Here is a 26,490-nt window from a genome sequence, read left to right as displayed (position 1 = left end):
GCTTGTAAGGCACTCTCCGACACACACCTAGTGGCGTTCATACGTCTCTCGGTGAGAGCTAAGAAGGTATTCCTATGGGGTTCACTTTCGAATTCTAACCCCGGGTATCCGGGATGGGTAAAGGTGGGTGGTGCCTCCGGTTCGGTTAGGGTTGGCGGTTGTTTCTCCCACGGTTGCTCCTTGTGTTCCTTTTGACATGCTAGAAGGAAAAAATCACACACAAAGCATGGAATATGAGACTTATGATTAACTTTGGAAGCGGATGAAATTCTCCCCCAAATTCCTAAACTTAGTACTTGACCAAGTAGTGAGCATGAAAAATGAGGTTTTTGACATAGTAAGTGCTCAATTTTGAGAAATCTATTTACATTTTCAAGATGAAACTTTCCTTAACTCACCTCATCGGGTAGTAATAACCATCAAATTCTTAGTTTGTCGACTCTTCTCAAGCCATTATCAAGACAAAAATCAAAATTGTACATGGATACTTAGGAAGTTTTCATGAGTTTCACCAAATTTTGTAACACCAAACTTTCAAGATGGAAATTTTTTCATTTGAGGTCACATACCGCATTACCAATTAAAAAGGGTAGTCTTATAAGGCAATTAAACCAACTTTTACTCAAAGAAAATCAAAATTTGGGCATGACTTGTCTAAAATTTGAAAATTTAAGACGAAGTTTTAAGGCGAAATTTTTTGTACATATTCAACAAAATCCATTCATAACAACAAAGGTTAAGCCTTTGTTTTTCAATTATACACATCAACAATCACCAAAATCCACATATAAATTCATCATCACAACCTCGTTTTCCTTGATGGTGACCGAAACTCTTGAGACAAAGTTTGATTTTTTTTGCAACAACTATAATGTAGAAAGCTATTGTTACCATGAATTAAGCAAAAGCATGAAATTAATTGACACACCTCAAGCACATTAGTGTAGATCTAATAAATTCAAGATGAAGGAATAATAAGAAGAATGGTCTACTTACATTGCTAATTAGGAGAGATTTGAGACGGAAATTGTGAGCGAAAAACTTAGCCAAGTAGCAAATTGTAATACCCGCCCTTTTAGAGAACTGTTGACCAGCGTTGACCGACCTCGGGGGTGGTAATGGTCCTTAGAAGTACGTACTAAAGTGATCTTATGTTGTGAGTTAGGGGTGGTACTCGATAGAGTAGAGGCTACTCGATCGAGTAGCTTTGATACTCGATCGAGTAGGGGACACTCGATCGAGTAGGTGGGCAACTCGATCGAGTATCGTGTTTTCAGCGAGGGTTTATAATCGCGTTTTGTTATATCCGCAATCATTTCCGCCTCATTTCTTCAGATCCTTAGGTCGCCTCTTTCCCCTCCCTTCACCATATAACCTTCATGGAAGCCTTTGAAGGTCCTTGTGCCTTAGGAGATCATAGCTTGAGTCGGGTAGCGGTCCTTTGCCAGGTTTCTTCTTATAGGTATGTCGTCATCATCATCCGTATCCTTGTCTTTGCAGTTAGGGTTTGCTTGGTAGTTTTATATGATTGTGTTATGTGTATAGGTGTTGCTTGATTGCTGGGTTTTGCATGTATGAGCGTGGAATTGTTGCAGTCGCTTAAAGGTAGGTTCGCCTACTCAGTTCCTGTGGATGTTTTAGTGTGTCGTTTATTGTGTCTTGGTTGTTGTAGTGTGGTTGTGTGGCAGCGTATATGCGGTAGTCCGTTGGTGTATACAGTTTTGTTGTTGTTGTTGTATTGCAGCTGTTTGTGACTGTTTGTCTCTGGTTCTCGAGGCACGTTCTCGGATGAGTGGAGTCACTTGCGGGAGTGGCTTCACGCCCTAGTTTCGCCCTCCGTGGAACCCGCCATGGGAGGGGATGTGCACATTAATGGGACAGGGTTATCGCTCGGTATGATGAGCGGGGATTTCGTGGGTACGGCTGCGGTCCCCCACTGGTAGGGCTGGTCCAGTGGACAGTCGGTGACGGAGATTGATTTGAGTGGGTGTGATTGCGTGTGACTGGTTGTGTTTGTAATGTATTGATAATTGTTGTCGGTTTATGTTGAGTCTTGCCCCAGTTACTGACCTTGTGTGGTTGTCTTGTTTGTTTATGTGTCTGCCTTGATCCCTTATGGTGAGCAGTTTGTCTTAGCAGGTTTTAATGTCGTTGATAGCTGGAGTTCGGGCAGGGATGAGTCTTCACGAGTTCTGATAGTAATAGAGTGTAGCCGATGAGTTGTACCTTTATTTTGTTAAGTTGGTTGTCACGCTTGTAATATAAATATAGTTGTTCTTTTATCGACTTTTGATGATTACTTGCCTCGGGCAACCGAGATGGTAACGCCCTTATATTCTAAGGAAGGCCTAGTTAAGGCTCTTCAGAATATGGGGGTGTTACAAAGTGGTATCAGAGCGATGATTTTGGAACCTGTAATAAATGAACCTAATGAACGTAGTGAGTCTAATAAAATGAACCTGGTGTATGTGTAATGGGAGCCCCAATTGATGCTAGATTTTGGGTGAGTAGGCGCCCTTATTTCAAAATCTTGGCCCCATTGTACTTAAGCCAGTCACTGGGTATGGGAATGTGGAGTCCGTGAGTATGTGCTTAATGTGAATGTGGATTTCGTTGGAGGTATCTGTGGTCGAGTATTTGTTGAAGTTGATATAGGTATGATAGTTGAATTGGATCGTATGTGGTGAAGTTTGGTAGAATTAGTGAGCTTATGCGATGAATATGAGAAACGTAATAAGGGGTTATTTAATAGATATGTGTGAAAAGTGATCTTGTGGTGTTTGCTTAAGGTTATTAGTAATGGTGAACCTATATGAGTTTATAAGTCCTACCGTAGCTATAGTAATGATAGTTAAAGAAGTGTTGAGTTACGATGTGAGAAGTAGCAAACGGTGATGCGTGGATGCATTGTTTAATGGTTGAAACTTTCCGCTGCGTGATGATCAGTTTATATAGAATAATTTGTTATGTTGATATTGGAGCATGATAGGCTTTAATTTGTTTATGTAGAATATACCTGGATGGCATGAGGATATCCACCGTTAATTATTTGTTTTATATTGACGTGAGCATAAGTTTGCTAGCAATGTGGTGAGACGAGCCTAGGTATGATATGGTGACGTAAATGTGTATACGAATGACTCGGTAGCAGGTAAACCGTGTTGTGTGAATTTGTTGTACCGTGATATGATATGAATCTGATATGATGAGTCGGTATTATATGTTTAAATAATAATGATGATATAGAAGTAGGTACGGTAACCAGTGGTGAATTCCGAACTTGGTTTGGAATCGACACGCGATATTGTTTTTGCAGGAATCTTCAATTAATTTTGTATTTCTGATCGAGTACTCAACTCTACTTGACCGAGTGCGAGTGCTTACTAGACCGAGTAGACCTCACTCGATCTAGTTAGGAAGCTATGACGTTGGAATGTAGAAATTTTCTGCAGATACTCGACGAAATAGCACCTACTCGATCGAGTAGAGGGCACTCGATCGAGTACCCTAGGCACTCGATCGAGTAGGCTACAGTACAGAGGCTCTTACGGGTTTCTTAAAACCCTTATTTCTTCTTATTCCTCTCATTCTTTCTCCTTTATTCGAACCCTAAGCTCTAAAATTCCTCAAAAACTCTCATAATCTTGTGGTGGTAGTGATTGATTTGGGTTGTTTTTCCTTGTTTAATTGCATTATTTTACTTTCCATCTAATCAAGGTATGAATTTCTTCCCTATCTACATGTTTTATCACTTTGAATCTATTAGAATGATAGAATAGTTCAAAAATTTCGATTCATATGGACAAAAATTGCTTGTAATCGTTGTAATGTGATTCATATGCTTCCCTTTTGTGATTATTGATGTTAATTGTGCTAAAAATAGAGTAGAAATTGCAAAATTGGGGACGAATTTTCTAGGGTTTGCAAAATCAAAATTGATTTTTGATTGTTTTATATATGTTGGATGATGAAATTGAGTACTATATGTTACATATGTTATGTTAGAAGTTGGATTTTGGTAATTTTCACTTTAAAATTTGCCTTAAAACTCCGTCTTAAAAGTGCCCCAAATTGAAATTCGTTTCCTTTGACTAAGGTTTTGGGTTGGATATGAATGTATATGCTAGTGTTAAACTCTTAAATTAGTAGTGGCGATGTTAACTCTTGAGGAATGTGTCAAAATCGTTATAGCTGTAGAGACCGTCTGACTAGTCTAATTGAGTTGTTTGCTTCTAATGTTGAAAGTTGATGATGACATGTTTTAAGTTGCCTTTCTATGACCATATATGAATATTTCACATGTTATCAAGTAATTACATGAGGTAGCATTTGAGCCATGCCATGATATCCGAATTGGTCGAGTAGATTATGTTTATTATGTTAAACTTTTTACAGCTATAAAGATCGTCTGAGTTACTATAAGCTGAATTTATGTATCCAATTGGGATTTTTTGGTGAAAGTGTGTACCTAGATGTATATTCAATGTTCAATTGTGTAAATTATGTGTTTTAAGTACCTATGCAAGTTTGTTTAAACCGTATGCTGAAACAGATGCCGAGACTGAACAAAGGGACCCGTCAGAGCAAGAGGGGGAGGGCTTCAAAGCCCGAAGTTGGAGAGGGTAGTGGACCCGTGGTACCCGCGGTACCGGAATACCCTTCAGTGGTGTTTGTAGACTTTAAACAAAGAGAGCGATTTGTGGTGTTGCAGAAACGCAAAATGAGGCCTACCCGCTGTGTGGATACCACACTTCTTGAGGACTTGGGAATTGAGATGGATGTCCGTCACATCTTTGAGACTTTGGGGTTTATGGGGTTATATCGGTTGAGGAAGCATTCTTACCCTTTTCTGACTTTAGAGTTTCTGATCTCGTTTAATTACGAGCGAGCTGCACAAACTGTTGAGTTTCGTTTGATGAACACGATCTTCGTGTTGACCATGGACCTTTTTGCTTCTCACCTTGGGTTGGCCAAGCCTCCCAAGGATTCCATCAGTGAGATCCCATCCGAGTGCGGTGTCTACCGACTCATGCCTTGTCTTTCCGGAAAGCCAGCTCCCACCTCTAGCAACATGTTGATTAATGATGTTCAACATGTTGCTTTGAGGATCTTCCTTCGTTCTTTGTCAAACCTCCTTTACGAGAGGCCGGATATGAGTAAGCTGAAAAATCATGAACTGTTTCTTTTGATGTCTTATCTAAACCCGGAGCGGACCGAGAGGGTGGTCTTTAATGCTCCCGCTATGGTCTGCGCTAGCCTGGTCTTGATGGCTACTTCCACCACCCGGTACCTGAGTTGTGGTGCTATCGCCACTCGGCTAGCTGAAAAGCTAGCCTCCTTTGAGGCTTCTTCGGAGTACGTGCCTCTATCTACACCGGTGCCTATGATGGATAGAGACTACTACCTCGACCTGAAATGGTTGAGAACTTTAGCTGATGGCAGCCTAGCTTGGAGGGTGTGGGGTATGAGCTGGATGAAGATCCCGGCTCCTAAGCACCTCCCACCGATAGAGCCGTTAGATCCGGTGGTGGTGGCTGTTGACTTCGATGAGGAGGAGGAGGATGATGATGTACCTCGATAGTTGCAGACGTACCTCATTGATGACACGATCCTTCAGGTGATGTCCGAGCCGAAGAAGGGGGAGAATGTGGCGGTGGTGGAGGAGAGACCCAGGTTGGGGAGAGGACCTCGTCGAGTGAGGGAGAGGACAGCTGAGACTAGACCACGGCCGGCAGCACCACCGCAGCAGCACCCTTTTCCTTGTTACCCCTACCTCGACACCCCAGAGACGCGTTCGAGCTACTTGGCAGAGAGAGTGTCATCCACCTTTACACTCCGGAACATGCATGAGATGGCGTATGTTCAGGGGATTGGCACCGAGGGACCACATCCAGTGTGGTGGAGCGGAGTTGGGGACTATAGTGGGGTTTTCCACTCTTACGGGGTGGATCAGTTAGCCTGGGGGACACCACAGTCCTTTGCTTTTGGTGGCTTGACCCCATGGTATGTGAGTCCGGGAGCTGGGGCAGGGGTTGATGCGGGTATTGGGTCATCGGGAGCAGGCACCTCGGGAGGGGATGGTGGTGGAGATGCGATGATGGATGAGCAGCAGCAGCAACAGGAGTGATACTCCTTTTCTTTATCCTTGTTTATGGTTGATGGTGTTGGACGATGGTAGTCGTTGTTAGTTAGAACTTTTTATTGTGGTTTGTACGGATGGTCATAAGGCCGGATTTGTTTAGTTTGAACTTACTTGCAGGATTTTGGAGGTCGGTTGTTACTCCGACTCGTGTTTCAGTGACGTTTTATGTATATATACGGTGTTATGACAGGAATTTTCAAGATTTTGACCTGTAGGTACTCGACAGAGTACCCCATACTCGGTCGAGTAGCTGCAGGTGTAACAGATATGAGGTATTATGATCTCAGGGCTACTCGATCGAGTAGCCAAGACACTCGATCGAGTAGCAGGCACTCGATCGAGTACCCTATATACTCGATCGAGTAGCACTGTTACAGGAACTTTTCGTAAAATTAAAATTGTTTAATGGTTATATGAATACATGTTTGGTGTTTAACATGGTTATTGATGATTAGTAACACATTTGAATCGTTAATTTCATATGTTGGAAGTCGTGCTTGGATTTTAGATACGTATTTGTAACGAATAGTGAGGTGGTAAGTGTTTCTTATTGCATTCATTTTACATCCGTCATGTCTACTAGTTATATTTCACCGGAAGTGTTTCCTTCCATATTTACAAATTCAAATGATATATACCTGCAGTCTTGATGGTGGCTAGTTATTTGAATACGGTTGCCTACGTTTTTCATGGTTTAATGGTTGTCTAATTAATGAGTAATGTCAATAATGAATGATATGAGTTAGATATATGTGTCAAGACGTAAGTAGTACATAACATGTGTAGTGATTTGGCGGTGAACTTCGGGGACGAAGTTCCTTTTAGAGGGGAAGAGTAATGTCGCAAAATAAAAGGGCCGATATTGCAAGTATTTTGTTGTTTGTTTATAAGGTTTCTTCTACTTTGGTTACATTTCTGGTATGAAGTTGTAATTGTTTGCGTTGGTTCGTTGAGTAATTCGTGTGTCGAAGTAAAAGTTGATAGTATGTTTTAAAAGACGGTCATAAAGAGATAATTGTGATGTCATGTGTTGGAATAGAATCGTATCACCGAGTAACATAGTTGTGTTAATGGGATTTGGTTTGTGTTGATGGTTATTGCTAGTGATAGTGTAATCTCATAATGTGTGGGTAATCGTTGGTCGTGCCGGTTTGTGTTGTGAGGTTGATATTTCAAGTAGTGGCTTTTAAAGGTCGATCTATATGGAGCGTTAGACAGTTGATGATGATGACATGGAGGATGGTATTTTCGGGGAGTAGTGACCTATGTCGAAAGAGTAGTGATGTCGTTTTGTTCCCGTGTCTTGTGCTTTGAGATAGGTGAGTTGAACTTCGGGGACAAAGTTCTTTTAAGGGGGAAAGACTGTAATACCCGCCCTTTTAGAGACATGTTGACCAGCGTTGACCGACCTCGGGGGTGGTAATGGTCCTTAGAAGTACGTACTAAAGTGATCTTATATTGTGAGTTAGGGGCGGTACTCGATAGAGTAGAGGCTACTCGATCAAGTAGCTTTGATACTCGATCGAGTAGGGGACACTCGATCGAGTAGGTGGGCCACTCGATCGAGTATCGTGTTTTCAGCGAGGGTTTATAATCGCGTTTTGTTATATCCGCAATCATTTCCGCCTCATTTCTTCAGATCCTTAGGTCGCCTCTTTCCCTTCCCTTCACCATATAACCTCCACGGAAGGCTTTGAAGGTCCTTGTGCCTTAGGAGAGCATAGCTTGAGTTGGGTAGCGGTCCTTTGCCAGGTTTCTTCTTGTAGGTATGACGTCATCATCATCAGTATCCTTGTCTTTGCAGTTAGGGTTTGCTTGGTAGTGATAGATGGTTGTGTTATGTGTATAGGTGTTGCTTGATTGCTGAGTTTTGCAAGTATGAGCGTGGAATCGTTGCAGTCGCTTAAAGGTAGGTTCGCCTACTCAGTTCCTGTGGATGGTTTAGTGTGTCGGTTATTGTGTCTTGGTTGTTGTAGTGTGGTTGTGTTGTGTGGCAGCGTATATGCGGTAGTCGGTTGGTGTATACAGTTTGTTGGTTGTTGTTGTATTGCGGTATCTGCGGATCGTTTGTCTCTGTTTCTCGAGGCGCGTCCTCGGCTGAGTGGAGTCACTTGCAGGAGTGGCTTCACGCCCTAGTTTCGCCCTCCGTGGAACCCGCCACGGGAGGGGATGTGCACATTAATGGGATAGGGTTATCGCTCGGTATGATGAGCGGGGATTTGGTGGGTACGGCTGCGGTCCCCCACCGTGTGGCTGGTCCAAAGAGACGATCGGTGATGGAGATTGATTGGAGTGGGTGTGATTGCGTGTGACTGGTTGTGTTTGTAATGTATTGATAATTGTTGTCGGTTTATGTTGAGTCTTGCCCCAATTACTGACCTTGTGTGGTTGTTTTGTTTGTTTATGTGTCTGCCGTGATCCTTTATGGTGAGCAGTCTGTCTTAGCAGGTGTTGATGTCGTTGATAGCTGGAGTCCGGGCAGGGATGATTCTTCACGAGTTCTGATAGTAATAGAGTGTAGCCGATGAGTTGTACCTTTATTTTGTTAAGTTGGTTGTCATGCTTGTAATATAACTATAGTTGTTCTTTATCGACTTTTGATGATTACTTACCTCGGGCAACCGAGATGGTAACGCCCTTATATGCTAAGGAAGGCCTAGTTAAGGCTCCTCAGAATATGGGGGTGTTACACAAATCACCAAAAATGGAGTTCTAGAATTATTTTTAGAGGAATTTTGGTGTTGTTGGAATAAGGTGAAAATGAGATATGAAAAAGATAAGGAATCAAGAAAAAGGGGATTTAAACCCGTGTAATTCCCAGCCCAGTTCCACTCGATCGAGTGGCAAGTTCACTCGGTCGAGTTAACTTTCACTCGGTCAAGTGGGAGTTTACTCGGGCAAGTGACCTGCTTTCGAGAATGTTCCCACCTCCTGGAAAGTAGTCCACTCGGTCGAGTATCAGTCCCACTCGGTCGAGTGCACCATCACTCGGTCGAGTATTGACTCATAGTCGGTAGAGTGGTTGCTTAAGGCTCGAAATTTCGAGTCGAAATAGGACAATGAAATTCCTGCAATACAAAGAGGAGGTTCGGGAGTCAACCGGCAACTGACGACTCACCGAGTTAATTCATACGTCATCCTATTTACCATTTTGGTAAGATTTCGTAGCACAAGTAACTATTCTATCAAAATATTTCACCAATCATACACAAAATTCACATACCAATGTGTACTAATTGTTTCCAAGCATATTGTTCATATTAACCTAGCATCCAATTCCCATACACATTCATACATTATGGAGAAACAACTGCAACATACAAACGCTCATGGTAAATCAAACATCCATGCAACCATGTAACTTCATATAGCATTTACCTATATCTTTAACTACCCACGTGGTGACCAGTCGAGGAAATAAGCACTAGTTTTGCTATGAGGGCGCCCACTCATATAAAACCGATCTCCTATCGTACTCAAGTCGGGTTCATTTTCTTAGACACACCTAGGTTCATTTTACCTTCTTACCCGGCCAAGGTAATTGGGAGATGTTACCTTCTCGGTTTCCGGAGGTGGTAAATAACAAGTTTGCTGATTACAAACCATTAATTAATGAATGAAATACAACTCATGGCTACTATACTCATCTAATTAGTGATATCCATCTCGTGACTCATCGAGCTCGTCCCGTCTCCCGCGCACTATCCAAAAATCTGTACCTAACCTGCTCCCTATATGACCAAAGGACATCATATGGATCAACACAGCCACCCCAAAAGAGACAGGTGACAAACACACAGACACAACAAACGTCAGTTTCAATAAATAAATAAAAGATGACACGACTCATGTGTGAACATACAATATGACTACTAATGTGAATGAGACACCAACACACCACCGCCACCACTACGGTACCGGGACACGCCCAGGCATACCGACCACCACACTGGTACCGGGACACGCCCAGACATACCAACAACCACAACAGGTACCGGTAGACGCCCAGACGTACCGGGTCCAGAAGCCAACCGGATCCCCTGCCAGACGTCGTGTCTCCACCACACGCGTCCCTCTTAACTCAAGCCATTAATGTGCACATCCCTCTTGGAGTGGAAAGCTCCAAGAGGCAACTCAAGCGTAAGACGGTCTCCCAACCGTTTTACGTCTCCAAAACAAAAACAAAAACAACAACAACAACAAAAACAAAAACAAAAACAAAAACAACAACAATAAAAAGAACAACAACAACAACAACAACAACGATGGCGACAACAACAACAACAACAACTCCAATATATATGATAATGACCAATGCATAAACCACAACCAAACATATCATAATATTTCTCTTAATAATGTGATTACCACTAAACATGTTATAATGCAAATGCCCTAATTATGCAAAACTAACTACAACATCAACATAAACAACACCACATTATTGAAACCGAGTAGGATTAACCTACCTTTTTACATAATCCATAAGCTAGGCGAAATCACCAAGCATCCATCTCATAGAACCGTCTCATCCTACATAGATTACATAATAACTATCACATTGCATCCCATACTAATATATACTACAAAGCCCCTTATTACTACCTCTTAATTACCCCCAAATACACTTACTAATTGCTAATTAACCACCCATGATGAATTCCCCCAAAAGTTAGGGTTTAAAGACTAGAAAGGGAGAGATCTTTACCTACTAAGTGAAGGAGGTGAGGAGGAAGGTGGTAGATCTTCAAATCCTAGCTTGAACCCCAAGTAGAAGGTGTTTGTGAGGGTTTTGAGGGAGAGGAGGGAGTTTGGAGAGATAAGGAGAAAGGTGAAAATGATTTTAGGGTTAGGGGTGAAAGGGATTAAATCCCGTGTTTTGAAAGTAGCGACACTCGGCCGATTGCCGAGTCCACTCTATCAAGTGGAGTCACTCGGCCGATTAGCACTCCACTCGGTCGAGTGAACTCACTCAGTCGAGTGTACCGTTCACTTGACCGAGTAGACCCACTCGATCCGCTGCAACACCAATCGGTCTAGGCTCGGGTCCAGTCACTACAAGAAAAATCGTTTTTGGCGACAAAAGAGTTCAGTGTTGGCAACAAATTATTTGCTCGTCGCACAATAATGTTCATATGGGCGTCGACCTAAGTTATGTCGCCCATATATAATGTCTTTGCAACAAAACAAACTATTGTCGCCCAAATATACTATTGGGCAATAAATGGTGTCATTTGTCGCCTATATTCTATAGTTTGGGCAACGACATCAAAAATTCGTTGCCTATAGCGATATCATGTGTTACAAATTACTTATTTTGTTGCCTTTACTCGAAAAAAAAAGGCGCAAAAACTTCCCTCCTAATATTTCCCTAAAAATTTTAAAAACAAATTGAGAAACACCCAACTTTTAAGTCTCAGCCACACTCCTACTCACCCTAAAATTTCCCTGAACAAAAAAAACCCATTTCATTTCATTAGAATTTTCCAGCAAAACTAGATTTTGTTCAGAAATTAGGAAAAACCACCGCCGTCTTTCTCTCTATTTGAGTACGTCTGCATCCTATGGTCACACAAGAAACCCCTTGCTGCCTATCTAGTGTCTGTTCACTACCAAAACTAGAGTTTTCGAGGTATTTATTTTAATTTTCCCCAAAATTATTAACCCTAATTTCTGAATCTGATTGATTTTGAATCAATCATTTGATTTGTTTGTGCTAAGGACCCCTTATTGTATGATTAACCATTTCTTTGTAGTCTTCTCATTTCTTGCGGCTGCGGTTATCTTAAATAATCACTCTGTCTTTGTTTATTAATTAGGTTGATCATTGCGTCAAACATAAGGATTTACTAGTAGTTTTTTGTTGATTGTGATGTGTTCTTTAGTTTATAAAATTACTAGTATTTGACTACTGATACTTACAGTTACTTTTAGCGAAGAACGAACCCCTAATTATCCTCATCTGTCTTACTTTTTGTCCATTTTTCGACTATTGGTACCTTTGCGATTTATTTGTGTATGTGGAGCTCATTTGTTGTAGTCAAATTTCTGACCGTAGCCTTCATTCTACAATAAGCAATGAAAATTGGAGCTTGCAAGTTCTAATTATTTAACTTTTTGACAAGTTGTACCTCTTGAGCTAAGGTCCGAACTTTGGTGAGGTGAACTGATTTGTGCTAATGTTACAGGCACCTTGGCGATTTAACTGTCTATAAGAATCAACTAGCAGCAGGTTAGTTCTTATTTGTTAATTTTATTCCAAGTTTAATCTGATTTATTTTTTGTGGTAATTTTATGTTTGCTAGTTCCTTGGAAAGGAAAGATGAGGAGGATAAAAGATGCAGGAAATAAGAGTAGTTACGTCCTTTCTAAATTACTTGTGTGTATGATACTTTGGCTTATATTGACGACATTTTTGTTGTTCCTTAATTTTAGTAGCTACAAATTGTCTCCCTTTTTATGTGATCCATTAATTAAGTGTAAGATGTATTGTAGTGCTATGTGAATTATGACTTTCTCGGGGCGTCTTTCATTTTTAAATGAAATGTAGGTTCTTTTGCTTTAATTTGGGAAATTGTCTATAATGTTCTGTATGTGGGTCAATTTTGATATGTCAATAAACATTATCTGGTGACTTGTTTTGGATTTGCCATTTCCCATTTTTGACAATTGTAAGAGGAGAGTTAGGGGAAGACTTCCTCTTGCATCCAGGAAAATGACGATTGATGCGTGTGTCAACCATTGTGTGCTTTTTCGGAAAGAGTTTGCAAATGAGCATAAGTGCCCTATATGCTTAGTGTCACGGTCCGCTACTTTTGCCGGACCGTGGCGCGCACCTTTGCCCGTATTAAGGCAAGATGCAAGCGACAAGGATCTTCGTACTAGTGAGGGATCGCCCACTAGCACGATACTCGGGTCTCGGGGTGTGAGTTAGGATCCTAGTGTCGATCCCACAAACACGGCTTGTTAGTAAAGTGAAGGCTAAGAGTCGTTCACAACAAAGCAACAACAAGCAATAAGAAGGCACAAGGTAGGAAGTAGATTTTCATTCACTAGTACTCCCTAAAGAGGGAAATTTGATATTTACATCCTGGTAGCAGGAAACATTGATTTTACAAGTTTAGTTCAGAATAGCGATATACCTATTTATGGAAAGAAAAGCTATTCTAAAACTATGCTAGACTAAGAAATTACTTACTACAAATGTACAATGGAAATAAAATTACATAAGCATAAATAAATCTAAGGGTTCAAGTGTGCGGATCGTCACACTCTCCCCCACCTAATCTGTTGCCGAACATCATGTTCTCCAAGTCCACCACGTGCTCCTTGTCTCTCGGGAAAGTCCACTTTGCCGCTGCTTGAAAAGTCCTCTCTCGGGATTCCTTCAAGTACTGGCCCCAACGGACCTTCATCTTGTCTCTCGTCACTTCAGCACCTGCATTCAAGGGAATGTGAGATCTCCAGGACGCCGAATCAGCATTTCGGTGCGACCCCCTGATGGTACGAGGCCTTATCTCTTGGGTCGACTGACCCGCAAACCAGGACGTCGATTCAGCACATCGACGCGGTCCCCTGATGGTACGAGGCCTTATCTCTTGGGTCGTGACCCATGCAAGAAACCAGGACGTCGATTCAAGCACATCGACGCGGCCCCCTGATGATACGAGGCCTACTTTTTTGGGCATCTCGGCCCTCATTGTCTACTCCTCGGTGAGGGGGTAGACTCTTCTTTCGTCCCCCAGGCCACTTAGCATCGTAATTAGCCTGGGTCTTGTTCGCCCTCGGCTCCACCGAACCTTTAGGCATTCTCCAAGGTCGCATCCCTTGTTTCGGCGTCGGTATCACCCTCATAGCCGAAATTCGATGTCGACCCTTGTCTTCGTCGCCGTCTCACCGTCTTCACTACGATAGACCCCATTAGTAGCATCGATCCGTCACTCGGTTTCAATACTACCAAGGCTTTCAAAGAGCGCATCCCGAGTACTAACTTGAAGTCATCCGGTGAACGGTGGTTAAGTCGAGCTCCGCCCACTCACCCACTTGGACCGCGACCTTCTTAGCCACTCCTTGGACGCGTCTCACTTTCCCATTGATCGGCTTCAGCAGTGTTAGCATCCCGTAACTAGCCCCAACCGATCAGCTTCCTCTTTCGTAACAAAGTTGTGGGAGGCGCCCGAGTCGATCAAGGCTCGTGCTTCCTTCCCATTCACCATCAAGTCCACGTACATGAGCCCGTTGGATTTCTTGGCGGAGGAATCTTCGTACTTCCCCATCGCGTTGATCCTTTGAAGTGAGCCCATCCGTGGTTGGTCTTCACCATCACTCGAGTCTTCATTACACTCTTGGTGATAGTCGGCCAACGCCCCATCAAGACGTTCTTGAGCCCCCTTCGGCATTTTCTTGAACATGGCATTGAACTCCGCATTGTTCGGACAATCGGCCATCTTGTGAGGACCCTTACACACAAAACACGCGAACGGTCTCTTCGTTGTGGAAGCAGTAGAGTTTCCCGCCTTCGAAGACGAGCTTGAGGGCGAGTTTTTAGTGCTCGCCGATTGGGCTTGACTTCCTTGTGAGCGGAACCGACTGTTCCCAACTGAAATGGCGCTGTTTTGTGGCCTTTGTCCATTGTACCCACTTTGTGACACACTAGTATTCCCCGTTGGTGCCACAACTCTTGGTGCCTCTCGCTCCCCGTGAAAGTCGAGCAGGCGCTCCGCGGCCCGATATGGCCAAGACGAGTTTTGGGATTACGCCTCATGACCTCTGTTGTGCCCACCTCTTCAACCCATCAATGAATTCGAATGTCCTGTCCGTCTCGGACATTTCGGTAATCTCGAGCATGCACGCTGAGAATTCCCTCACATATTCCCGGATTGATTTGGTGTGCTTGATTTCCTTCAACTTCTTCCGAGCAACAAACTCCGTGTTCTCGGGGTAGAAGTGATCCTTCAAGATCCTCTTGAAGTCGGCCCACGATGTCACCGTAATCGTGCCCGCATCGATTTCCTTGTACCTAGCCCTCCACCACATCTTGGCATCGTCGACTAGATACATGCTTGCCGTGACAACTTCCGCGTCTTCGTCGAGCCCACTTACTCGGAAGTATTGCTCCATATCGAAGATAAAGTTATCGACCGCTTTCGAATCCCTCGCCCCATCGTAGGCACGAGGTGGAGGTGCCTTCACCTTATGGCTCCCCACAGATTTCCCGTCATTGGCCACCGCTTTCACGAGCGTGGCGCAAGTGTTCTCTAACATCTCGACCTTTCGATGCAGATGATTGATCTCTTCCTCCCGATCATCGGGGATCGCACCACTGATCGCTTCGATGCGGGTGTTCATCCCGTCCACCTTCGTCTCAAGGTCACAAACCATCTTCTGCAACTCCTCGAGGCTCGCGGCCATCCGCATAACGATGTCCTCGAGTTTGGGAAGCTTGACGTCGATTGTGTCCTCTAAGGCATCCACTCGGTCCTCGACTGTTTCGCCCATTTTCTCGATCTCGATGAACAAATGCGGCGTGCAGGAACCCTTCCGAAGACCGGGCTCTGATACCAAATGTCACGGTCCGCTACTTTTGCCGGACCGTGGCGCGCACCTTTGCCCGTCTCAAGGCAAGATGCAAGCGACAAGGATCTTCGTACTAGTGAGGGATCGCCCACTAGCACGATACTCGGGTCTCGGGGTGTGAGTCAGGATCCTAGTGTCGATCCCACAAACACGGCTTGTTAGTAAAGTGAAGGCTAAGAGACGTTCACAACAAAGCAACAACAAGCAATACGAAGGCACAAGGTAGGAAGTAGATTTTCATTCACTAGTACTCCCTAAAGAGGGAAATTTGATATTTACATCCTGGTAGCAGGAAACATTGATTTTACAAGTTTAGTTCAGAATAGCGATATACTTATTCATGGAAAGAAAAGCTATTCTAAAACTATGCTAGACTAAGAAATTACTTACTACAAATGTACAATGGAAATGAAATTATATAAGCATAAATAAATCTAAGGGTTCAAGTGTGCGGATCGTCACACTTAGCCCCTATATGGAAGGAAATACTTGTTCAAGGTGTTGATGAATGTTGAGAAATAAATACTTGTATAGTTGATACTGTCGTCAGGTACCAAAAATAAATACCTTGTTACACTAACAGAAGCTAGCAGTAAGTAGGGTCGATCTCCACAAGGAGACGGTCACTATCTACTTGTCAACTCGGTCTGTCTAAAGTCACCAGAAGGGGGTTTGAATTAATTTACTAAACTACTGAGATTAAGGCAATAGGAAATAAAAAGAGAGATTAACAATAAGAAAAGGGAACTAGGATGTTGGGTCATCAATGATTATCGGTCAATTGCAGCTAAGGTCACAGATCAGTCAGTTGTATCGGTCTAAGGGGCGACGAATATCTCCTTCCGGTCTCAATTCGCCCTAAAACACTAATAACTTCGCTTCCGCCCTTACTAAAGTGCCCTAATGCTCACTGCAGGTCTCACCCCTTACAACCTTCCAGTCTAGGTCAAAGTCTACCAATGTTAAATAAGCTAATTGCATCGATTCAATCAACTAGTTACAATTAAGAGCAGTGATAAACAACAGAGACATAATAACGACAGATCTGTAAACTAATTAACAATTAACAATAATCATCGACTCCCCTAAATCCTAGTAGGGATAATTAGCTAGACATAATGATAAAGGAAATGAGAGAGAAAGATAAAGAAGAAATAAACATTGCAAATGAAAAAGAGAATTAAATAGAGAGACTAAGGAAAGAGATTACAGACTAAGATCCCGATAAGAGAAGAAGTGTAACGTTCAACAGAGAGAAAGGGAAAAGATTAATGTATATCGTGTCATACAAATGACGTCTGATCGTTCCTATTTATAAGAAATAGGATTTTATTTGACCTAATAAAGAATTAAAGCGAAAAAGCCCGAGCCCAATAGAGATTTACTCGATCGAGGATCTTTATATCACTTGATCGAGCAAAACCAAGCTAAACCCTCTCGATCGAGTACTTTAGGTACTCGATCGAACACTTATCAAATAGGCACTACTCGATCGAGTAGAAAAAGGAGTCGATCGAACACAATTGTACTCGATCGAGTACTTTCCAGCGCACAATTCCTGCTTCGCGCAATGAACTTCAAACGGTTGCCATTTCTTCGTTACTATAGAAAACAGGGCGTTTCCGGTGGCGTTGGAAAGATAAGAGGACAAGCTTTCATCTCCAAATGGAATAACCTCAGAATCAGTTGTAAAACTCGAGATATGGCTCTTCAGAGTAGGAACTAGTAATTTGAAGTTCTTCCTTTGCTCGCCTAACTATCTTACTTCTTTGCGCATCTCAAAATAGTAGTCTTAGAACTCCGACTCAACTCCTCTCCTAAATGCATGCATAGGGACATGTATTAAGCTTGATTTAGTTTCTCATTGGTTCATTCCTACAAATAAGACAAGAGAAACCAAAGTAAACAATTCGGGGGACATTTGTAGCTAAACCTTACTAATTATGCATCAAAATGCGTGCAAATGAAGTATAAAATACCTATATAAAATGCATGCATCAAATCTCCCCAAACCAAACCTTTGCTTGTCCCCAAGCAAACTATATGCAAAACTAATAGAACGGAAAAGAAAACTCAGAGCTAGCTATAACTTATCTACTTAAACCAATGTAATGCAATAAAAAATTAACAGTTATAGCTACAACAGTCAATACGCAAACGAGTTATAAGATGTCTATAAACAAGGCTGACCTATCGACTTTGCAAGACCAACAAAATCGGACTCTCACATGGTCACTCTTCTCTCATGAAGCAAAGGGTGAATAATTATATGTAAGAGGGAAAGAGAATACAGTCACTCACCTAAACTGCGACCTACATAACATGCATGCAACAAAAATGATAGACGATTCAAGTACTACGCATACAGTCCAACCAACAATGTCCGTCACAGCTGAGGGCTTACAAATGATATGGGAAAGTGAGGTTCAGGTGAGAAAAGGCAAAACAAATTATGGAAATGTGAAGGTAAAGCGTCAAGCTAGTTCCTAAACAAGGCCATATAAGACCATCCGAATCTCAACTGACTGAAAAATAAACACAAGTGCCCTTCACTGGCACGCATCTCACTATCCAAATACACTATCTTCTCAAAAAAATGTAAGAATAAAACGGAGCAGTGAGACCGTCACAAGATAGAAATGAACGCAGACGGTCCTAAAATCAACTCAAAACAAAATTCCTAACTTTCTTCCTTTTTCTTTCTCCTGCATCACGTGTGTTTCTTTCAATTTTTCTCCTTTTTTTCTTCTTTTTTTCTTTTTTCCCTTTCACGTTTTTCCTTTTTCATAATTTTTTTTCAATATCTTTTTTTTTTTCATTTTTTTCTTTTCATCCTCCGTTCCTTTATTTTCCACCAACTCCAACAATACACACGGCCCAAACTCGCAGACAGAATAAACATACCGCAAAAGACATACTAAACTAGCTTGACTAGGCAGACTTAGTTTTAGATGTAGCTAATGGGTCAAAAAGGCTAAATTTGGCTTAAGTGGAGCTAAATAGGTGAAAATGTAAAAAGGGAAATTTGCAAGCGCCTCCCTGCATGTGACACAGACCACAAACCCGAATGTATGCAGTTGACAAGAAATCGAATTTCATAAACGTGCAAAAGTGATAAACATGTTATGCAAGGAGTACTACTCTAAATTCCTACATGAACCGATCATGAATGTCACCAGTTATATAGCTCTAAAACTCCGAAATTGTAAGTAGGTTGCCAATTTATCAGGTCAAGTCTAAACAGTCAGCTAAATTTTTGACATTCACTCGTAGATATGCGCATGATTAAACTAATAACTGTCAATTAGATGCAAGGCTCAAGTAAAAATGACAAGTTAATGTGCAGTTTCATCACGGAAATCTACCGTTCTAACTCAGCCTATATGCAAAAATAAATGTGCAATTTTTTTGATTTTTACGGTTTTTTTTAAAGAAATAATAAAGAATAATACATACGAAAATTAAACGTGATAACAGGAATGCAATAAAAATGAATGCAGACACAGATATGGATGCATAACCTCCCTAAACCAAACCGTATAATGCCCTCATTGTACCCAAAAATAGGGAAAGGAAATGCAAACTAAAAAGGAGATAGTGGACATGCGGAAAAACTTACAAGATTATGCGAATAGGGACCTCCCCAAACCAGCCAGTAACATGGGAGGTCACTAATAGCTGCAAAACAACGTCATTAGAAACGAATCTACTCGATCGAGAGGGTAAAGTACTCGATCGAGTAGAATACGCCTAAAAAACTGTTCGAACGAAGGAAGTAAAGCGCTCGATCGAGAAGACCAATTATTAAACACACAACAAAAACTGATATGTTCAAAAACAACTAAAAGCTTAAAATTCGGGTTGCCTCCCGGTCAGCGCTAGTTTCAGACAGGTCCCAGCTCGACCTTCTTTTCTTTCAGTCAGCAAATCCGATTGAGCCCAGTCAAAACAGCTCAAGGCACGCAGCAATCGATCAAATAACTGCGCATGTGCTACACAAAATTTTAAGTAGCACCATAGTAGAACAGAAGCATAGGAAAATAAAATGTATAAACGTAAGCCTAACAAATTTCCTATGACAGCTCCTAAATTTGTCCACAAAATAAAGGAGCTCGGGAGCAATTAATAATAATCTAGGGTACCGTTTCAGATTAATAAATCTCTGACAACAAGAACGGTGAAAAATCGTTAAATTGTTTATCCAACTGGGAGGGGGTAGAGCATTGAAATACGAAGCATAAGTCAAATGATGTAATGTACTGTTTAAACAAATGATAATATAATTATCGTTAAATACCTCGGTTTGGTTGCTCTCAATGATAGAATCATTGACAAAGGAAGATATTACCTTTTCCGTGCTCGGAGCAATCACTGACTCAGCTGTCTTCTCGTCACCCTCCTCTGTGGATTCCGTCCCGTAAATCGCAGCCTCAAGCGCATCCAGCTCAGCTTTGAAAAGGGGAGATTCACCGTAACCATTGTCGTCGTCAAAATTTTCATCTAAGACAAACCCAAAGGATAAATCATTGCTCTTACTGGACAAACTAGTCGATCGAGCAAAAATAGAACTCGATCGAGAGCTTCCTTCCTGATTTTCACTCGATCGAACACAGTGAACTGCTCGATCGAGGACTTCCTCAACACAACTGTTCGATCGAGTGGAATCAACTATTCGATCGAACGTTTTCTCTGATAATCCACTGGATCGAGCACTATTACTAGCTTCATTTTCGGATAGATCTTCGTACTCCGAGTCATATAAACTATCAGCAACGATAGGCAACTCGGGTCCTTCCTGGGAAAGAACACTCTCCGCGTGCCTAAAGTTCGTCTCAGCGGCTAGCTGAGCTATTTGAGACTCAAGCTCATCGATTTGAGCGTACGTATGTCTATCATACTCTTGCTTTTTGAATGCAAGTGTCTTGATCAAAGATTTTAGCTCCGCAACCTCTTCTTTTTGTCTATCAGGAGGAGGAGCTTGTTGTCGCGGTGGCCAGACGAATGGAGGCTTTTAATAGCCTCATTGATAAAGTAGATGTGGCGGCACAACTACAGTGGAATGGCTAGCTTGTTTACGGTACTTGAACGCGTAGACCTCGTCGTTCTCTGCCATGCAAATAGCTGCATTGTGCCCAGCAACACCACATATCCCGCAGTAAACCACGTGCTGCGCCATAGGATGAAACATAGGTGGAGGTCAAAGATACTCAAGCCTTCCCTTTGACGATATTTTACCTAGAACTGTCTAGGTAGGACCTGTAGGACCTATAAAAAAAGTACTAAAGAAAAAGATGAGAACGGCCTCGAGGAATAAATTCCTTGAGGCTAAAAACAGACAAAATTAAAACAAGTAAATAAAGTAGTTGCCTCCCCGGTAACAGCGCCAAAATTTGATACCGTCGTCAGGTACCAAAAATAAATACCTTGTTACACTAACAGAAGCTAGCAGTAAGTAGGGTCGATCTCCACAGGGAGGCGGTCACTATCTAATTGTCAACTCGGTCTGTCTAAAGTCACCAGAAGGGGGTTTGAATTGATTTAACTAAACTACAGAGATTAAGGCAAGAGGAAATAAAAAGAGAGATTAACAATAAGAAAAGGGAACTAGGATGTCGGGTCATCAATGATTATCTGTCAATTGCAGCTAAGGTCACAGATCAGTCAGTTGTATCGGTCTAAGGGGCAACGAAAATCTTCTTCCGGTCTTAAGTCGCCCTAAAACACTAACAGCTTAGCTTCAGCCCTCACTAAAGTGCCCTAATGCTCACTGCAGGTCTTACCCCTTCCAACCTTCCGGTCTAGGTCAAGGCTTACCAATGTTAAATAAGCTAATTGCATCGATTCAATCAACTAGTTACAATTAAGAGCAGTGATAAACAACGGAGACATAATAACAATGACAGATCTGCAAACTAGTTAACAATTAACAATAATCATCGACTCCCCTAAATCCTAGCAGGGATAATTAGCTAGATATAATGATAAAGGAAATAAGAGCGAAAGATAAAGAAGAAATAAACATTGCAAATGAAAAAGAGAATTAAATAGAGAGAGTAAGGAAATAGATTACAGACTAAGATCCCGAAAAGAGAAGTAGTGTAACGTTCAACAGAGAGAAAGGGAAAAGATTAATGTATATCGTGTCGTACAAATGACGTCAGATCGTTCCTGTTTATAAGAAATTGGATTTTATTTGACCTAATAAAGAATTAAAGCGAAAAAGCCCGAGCCCAATAGAGATTTACTCGATCGAGGACTTTTATATCACTTGATCGAGCAAAACCAAGCTAAAACCTCTCGATCGAGTACTTTAGGTACTCGATCGAACACTTATCAAATAGGCACTACTCGATCGAGTAGAAAAAGGAGTCGATCGAACACAATTGTAGTCGATCGAGTACTTTCCAGCGCACAATTCCTGCTTCGCGCACTGAACTTCAAACGGCTGCCATTTCTTCATCACTATGGAAAACATGGCGTTTCCAGTGGCGTTGGAAATCTAAGAGGACAAGATTTCATCTCCAATTAGAATCACCTGAAATCAGTTGTAAAACTCGAGATATGGCTCTTTAAAGTTGGCACTTGTAATTTGAAGTTATTTCTTTGCTCACCTAGCTATCTTACTTCTTTGCGCATCTCAAAATAGTAGCCTTAAAGCTCCGACTCAACTCCTCTCCTAAATGCATGCATAGGGACATGTATTAAACTTGATTTAGCTTCTCTTTGGTTCATTCCTGCAAATAAGACAAGAGAAACCAAAGTAGATAATTCGGGGGACATTTGTAGCTAAACACTACTAAATATGCATTGGAATGCGTGTAAATGAAGTATAAAATACCTATATAAAATGCACATATCAATAGTACCCATTCTTTTTATAATTGTTGGCGATTTCAATGCTCAAGGTTCTTTTATTTTTAACTATGTAATGTAAGAGGTTTAGGAGGCTTGTTAATTTAACGACATTGCGTTTTGCTCTTTCTTACTTTTACCTCTGTAATGTTTTCCAGCCTCAACTTCTTGGTTTATATATTGTTTCAGGTGGTAGCACTTAATAAGATTACACAATCGCTTCATGGATTGTTGGGCAAAAGGAATGTTGGAGGTTGTATCGACATTTGAAGCTTCTTTTTTGGTTTACTACTGAAGCATGGGATTCTTTTTGCCGAAGCCTTAGATGTAAAATGTTTAGCTCCTTAAGGTTTTATTTTTGGGACATATTAAACTTCTTTGAGGCGGATGAAATATTTATTAAGAAGCATATTGTATGTATTAACCTTATTATTTGAGGTGGATGAAATATGTATTAAGAAGCATATTGTACGAAGTATGTATTATATTTTTAAGAAAATTATTTATTTGGCTTAATGAATTGACTCGAGTTTCGTAGGATATTGCTATAACTAGACAAATACATGAACGCGGACAAGTGACATTATGGCAACAAAACCACCATTTCGTTGCGAAAAATACGTATTGTGCAACGAAATGTTTTGTTGCACAAAGTAGCTGAGAAATGGCAACAATAACTCTTGTCATCGCACATATAGCAAGGGGCAACAAACAAGGTCGACGCCCAAAAGTCACCTTATGGGCGACGAATTCATCATTTCGTTGCACATATGCTTAATTGGGGGCAACAACATAAATTTATTGCACAAATTACATCATGGGCATCGAACAACAATATCGTTGCACATGCTACAAGGGCATTGGGCCCACGACGAATTGCTTTTCGTCGCACAACTGCTTGGGCAACGAAATAAACCCTTTGTGCGACAAATGTTTTTGTTGCCCAAAGCTTTTTTCTTGTAGTGAGTATAAGGCTATCTTTCCTTTCCGAGTGCTCTTTTATCGGTCTAAACCTCCTCTCACATGTCCTGAGGTCTAAGTACGGGTCCCACAAAGGCCGGGTATTACACCTTTCTTCCAAGAAGCACAAAAATTCCAAGCAGCACAAATTACTTGGTGCTATCTCAAGGTGTTCCAGGGCAACGACTGGATCCAGGAGGCCACAACTTGCACTACTTGGCTTTCTAAATGACTCAATTATTCAAAAATAATTAAGAACAAAAATGAAAGAAAAACTAACCATAACTTAATAAGTATAGTATATATTACCTCCCCCCCCCCCTTTTTTTTTGAATTTTTTTTTTTTTGCTTCATGGACTTTTGAAAGGTCCTTTGTACACTAAGTTCTAGCACTTTGTCAGACAAAGTACTGTTTTAGATGGCGAATGTTCCAAGGTTTGTGCAGGATTTGACCTTGCATGGTCATCAACCTGTATGGCCCATTCCCAACAATGCTTTCGACCTGATACGGTCATTCCCATTTGTAAGCAAACTTACTTGCCTTATGGTTCTTGGTGTTTTTGAACACCCTTCTGAGCACTAGGTCCCCTACTGCGAGGGTCCTTATATTGTCGTTTTTGTTATACGTCCTTGCTAAGGATTGCTTGTATGATGCCAATCATATGTGATCGCTTTCTCTTAGTTCGTCAACTGTGTCCAGGTTCCTGGCCATTTCAATCTGATTCTGCTCCACTATCTGGCACCCATATCTGTGTATTTGTACCAGAACTTCTGATTGAATTACGGCTTCTGCACCGAATACTAGACTGAATGGCGTTTGCCCTGTTGCCGTCTTTGGTGTCGTTCTATCTGACCAAAGGACTAGTGGTAATTCATCTGCCCACTTGCCTCCAAGTTCCTCCAATCTTTTCGTGAGGTTCTCTACTATGGTATATTTTTGGATTCTGCTTATCCGTTTGTCTGTGGATACCAAGGAGCATACTTTCTTACCATTATGTTCCATCGTGTGCAAAACCCTTCGGTGTTATCAGATACGAATTGAGATCCATTGTCACATATGATTTCGGATGGTATTCCGAATCTACAAATGATGTTAAGTTTTCTAAAAGATATAACTTGGGTCTCCTTTACCTCAGTCATTGCTTCTGCCTCAATCCATTTCGAGAAATAATCTGTCATGAAAAGCACGTATATTCTGTTTCCTGGTGCCATGGGTAGTTTCCCCACTATGTCCATCCTCCACATCATGAATGGCCATGGTGAGATAATGGGATGCAATGGTTCTCTTGGTTGGTGAATGGCTGGAGCTGCCCTTTGACACGAGTTGCACCGTTTGACATAGTCCATGGCATCTGCCCTCATCTGCCCTCACCGTGTATATCCTGCAGCATTGTGCTGGCCTCCTCCTTGTTAAGGCACCTATGGTAGGGACCTGCCAAAGATTCTTGAAGAGCACGTTGTCTATTAGCACAAACCTGGAGGCCTTAATCCTGAAACTTTGAGCCTCTTTGCTATCTTCTGGGAGGCTTCCGTCTCTTAACCATTCTACGTAAGGCTTTTGCCAATCTGGGCCTACTTGCTGGTCTTCATCTAATACTAGGATCCCAGTCCCATCCACATGCTGCGCTTGAGCTGTCCTCTCTTGTTCATCCTGCTCTTCCTCTTGTTGTATTGTTGGGGTTAGCACATGGGTGATGCGTATGCTGGATAATTCTGTGGGTTTGAAAGTGGCTCCTAGTGTGGCTAGGGCGTCTGCTTCCACGTTCTGATCTCTCGGGATCTGGGTGATCTTAAAAGACCGGAATTTCAGTTTATGCTCTATGGCGCTATTATTTTGGAATCACGCGCCACGTATTCATTGTTCACATGGTTTACCACTAGTAATGAGTCACTGTACACTCTCAGGTTCTTGACATTTAGTCCCCGCGCCATCTACATCCCATGTATGAGAGCTTCAAACTCTGCTTCATTTTTGTTGGCTTGAATTCACATCTGACTGCCTGGACCATCATATCTCCTTTTGGGGACCGAAGGACCAGCCCCACACGAGCTCCCTGGGCATTTGAGGCCCCATCGATGTATAAGGTCCAGGTATCACTTTCTTGGTTTCCGCATAACGTTAGCACCCTCTTTTCTGCCTCCGCCTGAGTAGCAGGACAAAAGTCTGACACAAAATATGCCAGTGCTTGAGACTTAATTGCTGTTCTGGGCTCAAATTGCAAATCATATCCACTTAGGTGGACTGATAATTTGGTCATTCTTCCTAACAGCTCAGGTTTCCTCATGATTATTTTCAGAGGATAACTAGTTACTACGTAGATAATATGAGATTCAAAATATAGACATAGTTTATATGAAGTAGTGACTAAAGAAAAAACTAATTTTTAGAAGGATGTGTACCTGGTCTCTGCAGGAAGCAGATACTTACGGATGTAATATACTGGATGCTGTATCCCATCTTGCTCTTTGACCAGGACGACGCTTACTGCAACTTCAGTGATCAATAAATACAAGAATAGCGGCTCCCTTTGCTCTGGCTTGGCTAGTAGTGGTGGCGTGCTGAGGTAGCACTTGAGTTCTTTGAATGCTTTCTCATGTTCTTCCGTCCATTCGAACTTCTGGCTCTTTCTTAGTATATCATAAACAACTTGCATCTATCTGAAGCTCGTGAGATGAATCTGCTTAACGCGCCCACTTTTCCTGCTAGCCGTTGTACGTCTTTGGGCTTCTGGAGTGACTCTAACTAGAGCACTACCTTGATTTGATCTACGCTAGCTTGGATTCCTCACTGCGTCAATATGTATCCCAGAAATTTTCCGAAGGACACTCCAAATGAACACTTGGACGGGTTGAGCTTCATCTTGTATTTTCTTAATGTTTCGAAGGTATCTGACAGGTCCATGTGCATGTCAGCTTCCATTGATTTAACCACCATATAATCAATGTATATTTCCATGGTT

General features: G+C 41.8%; 1 protein-coding gene and 1 long non-coding RNA gene across 2 annotated transcripts; one reads left to right on the top strand and one right to left on the bottom strand.

Annotated features, from left to right (window-relative positions):
- Positions 1 to 11,535: 11,535 nt before the first annotated feature.
- LOC141633451 (uncharacterized) lies at positions 11,536 to 23,090 on the top strand. The gene is made up of 3 exons (XR_012538218.1): positions 11,536 to 11,774; positions 12,331 to 12,374; positions 22,760 to 23,090. It is a non-coding gene; the product is annotated as an uncharacterized LOC141633451 (long non-coding RNA).
- Positions 23,091 to 24,680: 1,590 nt separating this feature from the next.
- LOC141627592 (uncharacterized) lies at positions 24,681 to 26,184 on the bottom strand. Its single transcript, XM_074440828.1, has 4 exons — positions 25,959 to 26,184; positions 25,567 to 25,841; positions 25,406 to 25,462; positions 24,681 to 25,319 (listed from the first exon to the last, which is right to left on the bottom strand). The coding sequence occupies exons 1-4, from the start codon at positions 26,182 to 26,184 to the stop codon at positions 24,681 to 24,683; spliced, it is 1,197 nt and encodes a 398-aa protein (XP_074296929.1).
- Between the last annotated feature and the right edge of the window lie 306 nt (positions 26,185 to 26,490).

The sequence above is a fragment of the Silene latifolia genome, chromosome Y (assembly GCF_048544455.1).
Source record: "Silene latifolia isolate original U9 population chromosome Y, ASM4854445v1, whole genome shotgun sequence".
In the NCBI taxonomy this organism is placed as follows: domain Eukaryota; kingdom Viridiplantae; phylum Streptophyta; class Magnoliopsida; order Caryophyllales; family Caryophyllaceae; genus Silene; species Silene latifolia.
Note: the sequence above shows the minus strand (reverse complement) of the source record. Positions and strands in the feature narration are given on the sequence as shown.

Excerpts from the sequence above, each read along its gene's own strand:
- LOC141627592 (XM_074440828.1), bottom strand. The coding sequence starts at position 26,184 with ATGCAAGTTGTTTATGATATACTAAGAAAGAGCCAGAAGTTCGAATGG. Across the intron at positions 25,842-25,958 it reads GCATCCAGTATATTACATCC|TAACTAGTTATCCTCTGAAA; the intron begins GTAAGTATCTGC and ends TTATCTACGTAG. Across the intron at positions 25,320-25,405 it reads ACAGTGACTCATTACTAGTG|ATCACCCAGATCCCGAGAGA; the intron begins GTAAACCATGTG and ends CGGTCTTTTAAG.